The sequence below is a fragment of the Danio aesculapii genome, chromosome 19 (assembly GCF_903798145.1).
Source record: "Danio aesculapii chromosome 19, fDanAes4.1, whole genome shotgun sequence".
NCBI lineage: Eukaryota > Metazoa > Chordata > Actinopteri > Cypriniformes > Danionidae > Danio > Danio aesculapii.
Window position 1 is genome coordinate 85,001 of NC_079453.1, and position 7,500 is coordinate 92,500.

Consider the following 7,500-nt stretch of genomic DNA (forward strand, 5'->3'; position numbering starts at 1 on the left):
GGCACTGTAACCCTTTATAATGTGACAGTATAACTCTGTGTGTTTGTGTCAGGTGGTGTGTGTTCTGGCTCTGGCTGTGTGTGAAGGTTATGTTTTCCAGGCCGGTCAGTCATCAGGAGAGGTGGATGAAGCTCCTCCGCAGTTCAGAGGTCAGAGTGTTTGTGTGTGTGTGTGTGTGTGTGCGTGTGTGTGTGTGTGTGTACATTTATCATTGGTGTGTGTGTATGTTAGCAGTCTGATTTGTGTGTTTGTGTGTATTTATGTTCATCATTCGTGTGTGTGGGTGTTTGTTTAGGTTCATCAGTCTGATCTCTCTCTTTCTGTGTGTGTGTGTGTGTGTGTGTGTGTGTGTGTGTGTGTGTGTGTGTGTGTGTGTGTGTGTGTGTGTGTGTGTGTGTGTGTGTGTGTGTGTGTGTGTGTGTGTGTGTGCAGATTTCTCGGGCTCCTGTGAGGGCCGTTGTTTCGAGCTGAAGGAGGCCGAACCACCGAGCTGCAGGTGTGATAATCTGTGTAAGACTTACCTGAGCTGCTGCTCCGACTTTGACCAGCAGTGCCTCAAAACAGGTCAGAACACACACACACACACTCCAGAATACATACACTCTTGAATACTCACAGACAAACACTCAGACATACTCCTGAATGCAGACACACACACACACAGTTTTCCAGTTGTAAGAAGCTCTATTGTGTGTTTTTCTGCTGTTATTATTGTCATCTAAAATGTTTGTGAAGCTTCATTAGTGTCAGGTGTTTGATGGTTTCGTTTGTGTGTGTGTTTGTGTGTGTGTGTGTGTGTGTGTGTAGCGGGCGGGTTCGAGTGTTCAGAGCAGCGCTGTGGGGAGGTCAGGAATGAGGATTATGCCTGTCAGTGCTCAGAGGACTGTCTGGAGAGAGGAGACTGCTGCACCAACTACAGATCCCTGTGCAAGGGTCAGAGACACACACACACACACACACACACACTCTTTCAGACAGTGACTGTCACTGAAACACACACTGACACTTGGCCTTCATTCTACTTTGAGGATAATATAAGCATAATTGTCCTAACTGAGAGAAGATGTGTGTGTGTGTGTGTAAGCTCAAAACAAGTAACGTCACACACACAGTGCTGAAACACACACAAGGGGTTTAGAGTGTATGTGTGTGCATAACCATGTGTGTTTAACTATATGTGTGCATAACCGTGTGCGCATAACTGTCTGATGAACTATGTATGCGCGTAACTTTGTGCATAATTGTGTGTATTACATAACCATGGGTGTGCATAAAGATGTGTGTCCATAACTATGTGTGTGTCCATAACTGTGTGTGTGCATAACCATGTGTGTGTGCGCATAACCATGTGTGTGCATAAAGATGTGTGTCCATAACTATGTGTGTGTGCATAACCATGTGTGTGTGCATAACCATGTGTGTGCATAACCATGTGTGTGCATAACCATGTGTGTGCATACCTTTGTGTGTGCGCATAACTATGGGTGTGCATAAAGATGTGTGTCCATAACTATGTGTGCATAACTATGTGTGTGTGCATAACTATGTGTGTCCATAACTATGTGTGTGTACATAACCATGGGTGTGCAAAAAGATGTGTGTCCATAATTATGTGTGTGTCCATAACTATGTGTGCATAACCATGTGTGTGTCCATAACTATGTGTGTGTATAACCATTTTTTTGCATTATTTTCTGGTTGTGTAACTGTTTGTGTGTGCATAACTATGTGTGTGCACAACCATGTGTGTGCATAACTTTGTGTGTGTGTGTGCATAATTGTGTTGTTGCGTAACTGTCAGTGTGTGCATAACTGTGTGTGTGCGTTACCTTGTATGTAACCATTTGTGTTCTTGATCGTGTGTGTGTGTGTGTGTATGTAATCATGTCTGTTTGCATCACCATATGTGTGTACATAACCATGTGTGTGTAATAACCATGTGCTTAACCGTGTGTGTGCCTAACCATGTGTGTGTGTAATAACTGTGTGCATAACCGTGTGTGTGTGTGTGCATAACCTTGTGTGTGTGTGTGTCTGTGCAAGCATTGCCATGTGTGTTTGTACGTGTGCATAACTGCGTGTGTTCGCACCTAACCTTGTGTGTGCATAACTGTGTAACCATTTGTGTGCATGATTGTGTGTGTGTGTGTGTGTGTGTAATCATGTGTGTTTGCATAAACGTGTGTGCTTAACCATGTGTGTACATGTGTGTCTGTGTGTGCATAACTGTGTGTGTGTATAACCATATGTGTGTGTTTGTGTGCATAACGTGTGTGTGTGTGTGTGTGTGTGTGTGTTTTATAGGTGAGAGCTCCTGGCTGGAGGGTGACTGTGAGGAGATCCAGAGCCCAGAATGCCCTGCAGGGTGAGTGATCTTGTAGTTGTGTGTGTGTTGAACCCATTGTCAGCTTGTGGTGTGTGTGATGGTCGTCATCATCATGTGTGTGTGTGTGTGTTTGTTGTTGAAGGTTTGTTCGTCCTCCTCTCATCATCTTGTCTCTGGATGGCTTCCGCTCCTCATACATGAAGAAAGGGAAGAGTGTCCTACCCAACATCCACAAACTGAGTAAACACACGTCTCTACATCCCATAATCTCTCACTCCACACACACACACACACATACACACACACATACACACATGCTAATAATTACATTTCTGGTCTGCCATTGTTTTCGGATAAACGCACAGATAAAGTAGTTCCAGCTGTTTTGAACCCATTATATCATACACAGTCTATCACTAGTGCACTGACTAGTGAACAAAGGTGTTGATTGAGACACACCCTTTAGCTCCTGCCCTAATGAAACCCTCCTGAAGCAGCTAACCTCCAGACAGGTGTGTTGATCAGGTGAGCTGGAGCTGGACTGTAGGGTGCATCTCTAGGGCCCTTCAGAGGATAAGGGCCCTTCAGAAGTACACTCAGTGGTCGTCATCCCTCGCTCTCGTTCACAGCTGATGATCTTCTCCATCTTCTGAGACTCTGGTTAATCTCTTTGATCTGTGTGTTGTGTCAGGATCATGTGGAACTCACGCTCCCAGAATGAGGCCCATGTACCCGTCCAAAACCTTCCCCAACCTCTACACACTGGCCACGGTAACACACACGGATAGGATGTGATGTGCTGTGCTGTGATATGTGTGCGATGTGATGTGATGACGTGTGTGATGTGCTAGGATGTACTGTGATGTGATGTGCTGTAATGTAATGTGCTGTGGTGAAGTGCTGTGCTGTGCTGTGCTGTGCTGTGCTGTTATGTGATGTGATGTGGCATGGCATGATGTGCTGTAATGTGCTGCACTGTGATGTGTGTGCTGTGATGTGATGTGATGTGTGTGGTGTGATGTGCTGTGCTGTAATGTGATGTGCTGTGCGGTGAAGTGATGTGATGATGTGATGTGATGTGCTGTGATGTGCTGTAATGTGCTGTGATGTGTGTGATGTGATGTGTGTGGTGTGATGTGATGACGTGTGTGATGTGCTATGATGTACTGTGATGTGATGTGCTGTAATGTGATGTGCTGTGGTGAAGTGCTGTGCTGTGCTGTGCTGTACTGTTATGTGATGTGATGTGATGTGATGTGTGTGGTGTGATGTGATGTGCTGTAATGTGCTGTGCGGTGAAGTGAAGTGAAGTGATGTGATGATGTGATGTGATGTGCTGTGATGTGTGTGCTATGGTGTGATGTGATGTGATGTGCTGTGATGTGTGTGCTATGGTGTGATGTGATGTGTGTGGTGTGATGTGATGTTCTGTAATGTGCTGTGCTGTGTGTGCTGTGCTGTGGTGGGATGTGGTGTGATGTGATGAGATGTGATCTGTGTGCTGTGTTGTGATGTGGCGTGATGTGCTGTACTGTGATGGGATGAGCTGTAATGGGATGAGCTGTGATGTCCTGTGCTGTGCTGTGATGTGATTTGATTTGATGTGTGTGCTGTGATGTGATTTCATGTGTGCTGTGCCGTAATGTGATGTGGTGTGATGTGGTGTTACGTAATGTGATGTGATGAGCTGTGATGTGTGTGCTGTGATGTCCTGTGCTGTGCTGTGATGTGCTGTGTGGCGTGGCATGATGTGATGTGCTGTAATGTGCTGTGCTGTGCTGTGATGTGATAAGCTGTTATGTGTGTGCTGTGGTGTGACGTGATGTGATGTGTGTGCTGTGCTGTGATGCGATTTGATTTGATGTGTGTGCTGTGGTGTGATGTGATTTCATGTGTGCTGTGCCGTAATGTGATGTGGTGTGATGTGGTGTTACGTAATGTGATGTGATGAGCTGTGATGTGTGTGCTGTGATGTCCTGTGCTGTGCTGTGATGTGCTGTGTGGCGTGGCATGATGTGATGTGCTGTAATGTGCTGTGCTGTGATGTGATAAGCTGTTATGTGTGTGCTGTGGTGTGACGTGATGTGATGTGTGTGCTGTGCTGTGATGCGATTTGATTTGATGTGTGTGCTGTGGTGTGATGTGATTTCATGTGTGCTGTGCCGTAATGTGATGTGCTGTGACGTGATGTGATGAGCTGTGCTGTGACGTGACGTGATGAGCTGTGATGTGATGTGATGTGTGTGCTGTGATGGGCTGTGCTGTGCCGTAATGTGATGTGCTGTGACGTGATGTGATGTGATGAGCTGTGCTGTGATGTGTGTGCTGTGATGGGCTGTGGTGTGATGTGATGTGATGTGATGTGATGGGCTGTGCTGTGCCGTAATGTGATGTGCTGTGATGTGATGTGATGAGCTGTGCTGTGATGTGTGTGCTGTGATGTCGTATGATGAGCTCTGATATGTGTGCTGTGATGTCCTGTGATGTGATGGGCTGTGCTGTGACATGACATGACGTGATGTGTGTGCTGTGATAAGCTGTGATGTGCTGTGGTGTCTTGTGATGAGTTGTATTGAGATTAGATGAGTTGTGTTGTTTTGTGTTATTGTGTTGTGTGTGTGTGGTTGTGTTGAGTTGTTATTCTCCTCCTCCTCAGGGTCTGTATCCCGAGTCTCACGGTATCGTGTGTAACTCCATGTATGATCCAGTCTTCAAGGCTCACTTCAGGCTGAAGGGTCGAGAGAAACTCAATCACCGCTGGTGGGGGGGACAGCCTGTGAGTCCTGACTCCGCCCACACACATACTGTCAGCCAATCACAGAGCTGACAGCACAGACATGTGTAATATCTGCAGTATGGTGGAGATATATGCTGTAATATCTGATGTGTGTGTGTGTGTGTGTGTGTGTGTGTGTGTTATATTTAGAAGTGTTTCATATTTAAAGTGTTTTTGTCTGTTCAGATCTGGATCACGGCGGAGAAGCAGGGTGTGAAAGCTGGAACATTCTTCTGGCCCTGGTGAGCATGAACACACACACACACACACACACACACACGCACACACACGCACACACACACACACACACACACACACGCACACTGCTCTGCTGAATAATCTGACTGTGTTTTCCTTCTAAAAATCAGTATGTGGAGCAAAACTCAGACTTTCACTGCCAGACCGATGATGCAAGCAGCACATGATATAAACAAAGAGCTCACACACTCAATCATGAACACACACACACACACACACACACACACACAGACCGTCACACAGGCTCTCTCTCATACACACACAGAAACAAACAAACACATACTCACACCATCACACATAGAGAGACCCACAAACACACACATATTCTTACAGAGACACACACAGAGACAAACACACTCACTCACACACACACACACACACACACACACACACACACACACACACACACACTGAGAGCTCCTTTGGCTTGAGATCTGCACTCGTGAAGCTGAACTCTGAAATCTGAATGCATGAGCTTAGAGAACACACTCATTCTGAACACTGTGTGTGTGTGTGTGTGTGTGTGTGTGTGTGTGTGTGTGTGTGTGTGTGTGTGTGTGTGTGTGTGTGTGTGTGTGTGTGTAGGGTGATTCCTCTAGAGCGGAGGATCCTCACTATCCTGCAGTGGCTGAATCTGCCTGATGGCGAGCGGTGTGTGCTGTACTTCATCAAGAGATCAGAACACCACTATATAGTCAATAATAAACACTTCAGTTTCATCTGTGTGTGTGTGTAGCTCTCATGTAGTGTGTGTGTGTGTGTGTGTGTTTGGCGCAGGCCGTATGTTTACGCCGCACACTCTGAACAGCCGGATACATATGGACACATCCTGGGCCCGCTCAGCAACGAGGTGTGTGTGTGTGTCTGCCTTTATATACGTGTGTGTGTGTGTGTGTGTTTATATAGGTGTGTTTGCATCTTTAAATGTACGTGCATCTTCATATACGTGTGTTTGTGTGTGTGTGTGTGTGTGTGTGTGTGTGTGCGTGTGTATCCAGCTGGACAACACTCTCCGTAAGATTGACAACATCATTGGTCAGCTGATGAACGGACTGAAGCAGATAAACCTCCATCGCTGTGTGAACGTCATCCTGGTTGGAGATCACGGTACACTATAAACACACACACACACACACACACACATACACACACACTGAACTGCTCTTTCTGCTCATTACTCCCTCTGCTGGTCAGTTTCTGCACCACAATGAACATTAAACTAATGACACAACCAGTCAAATATATAAACATGATGTGTTAACAGATATTCCTGTGTCATTCTGGATAACGAGCAGGATAATAAAGCTGTGTGATCATGTGTGTGTTGGCCTATACAGCCTTATAGCTCACTGACTCTACAATATGTGTGAATATATATATATATATATATATATATATATATATATATATATCACACACACACACACACACACACACACACACACACACACACTGGCCACTTTATTAGGTACACCTGTCCAACTGCTCGGTAACGCACATTTCTGCTCAGCCAATCACATGGCAGCAGCTCACTGCATTTAGGCCTGTAGACATGGTCAAGATGATCTGCTGCAGGTCAAAGCGAGCATCAGAATGGGGAAGAAAGGGGATTTAAGAGACGCTGAACGTGGCATGGTTGTTGCTGCCAGACGGGCTGCTCTGAGTATTTCAGAAACTGCTGATCTACTGGGATTTTCACGCACAACCATCTCTAGGGTTTACAGAGAATGGTCCGACAAAGAGGAAATATCCAGTGAGCGGCAGTTCTGTGGGCGCAAATGCCTTGTTGATGCCAGAGGTCAGAGGAGAATGGCCAGACTGGTTCCAGCTGATAGAAAGGCGACAGTAACTCAAATAAGCACTCGTTACAACCGAGATCTGCAGAAGAGCATCTCTGAACACACAACACGTCCAACCTTGAGGCGGATGGGCTACAGCAGCAGAAGACCACACCGGGTGCCGCTCCTGTCAGCTAAGAACAGGAAACTGAGGCTACAATTCACACAGGCTCACCAAAACTGGACAATAGAAGATTGGAGAAACGTTGCCTGGTCTGATGAGTCTCCATTTCTGCTGCCACATTCGGATGCTCGGCTCACAATTTGGCCTCAACAACATGAAAGCATGGATCCATCCTGCC

General features: G+C 46.1%; 1 protein-coding gene across 1 annotated transcript in view; it reads left to right on the forward strand.

Moving 5' to 3' along the window:
• enpp2l (ectonucleotide pyrophosphatase/phosphodiesterase 2-like) overlaps nt 1-7,500 on the forward strand; it is a 19,873-nt gene that overhangs the window by 2,197 nt on the left and 10,176 nt on the right. The window contains exons 2-12 of the mRNA XM_056479119.1: nt 53-149; nt 433-564; nt 808-933; nt 2,305-2,365; nt 2,469-2,566; nt 3,018-3,097; nt 4,983-5,102; nt 5,289-5,344; nt 5,946-6,011; nt 6,138-6,210; nt 6,359-6,467. Coding sequence (XP_056335094.1) covers nt 53-149; nt 433-564; nt 808-933; nt 2,305-2,365; nt 2,469-2,566; nt 3,018-3,097; nt 4,983-5,102; nt 5,289-5,344; nt 5,946-6,011; nt 6,138-6,210; nt 6,359-6,467 — 1,018 coding nt within the window. The remainder of the gene's footprint in view (nt 1-52; nt 150-432; nt 565-807; nt 934-2,304; nt 2,366-2,468; nt 2,567-3,017; nt 3,098-4,982; nt 5,103-5,288; nt 5,345-5,945; nt 6,012-6,137; nt 6,211-6,358; nt 6,468-7,500) is intronic.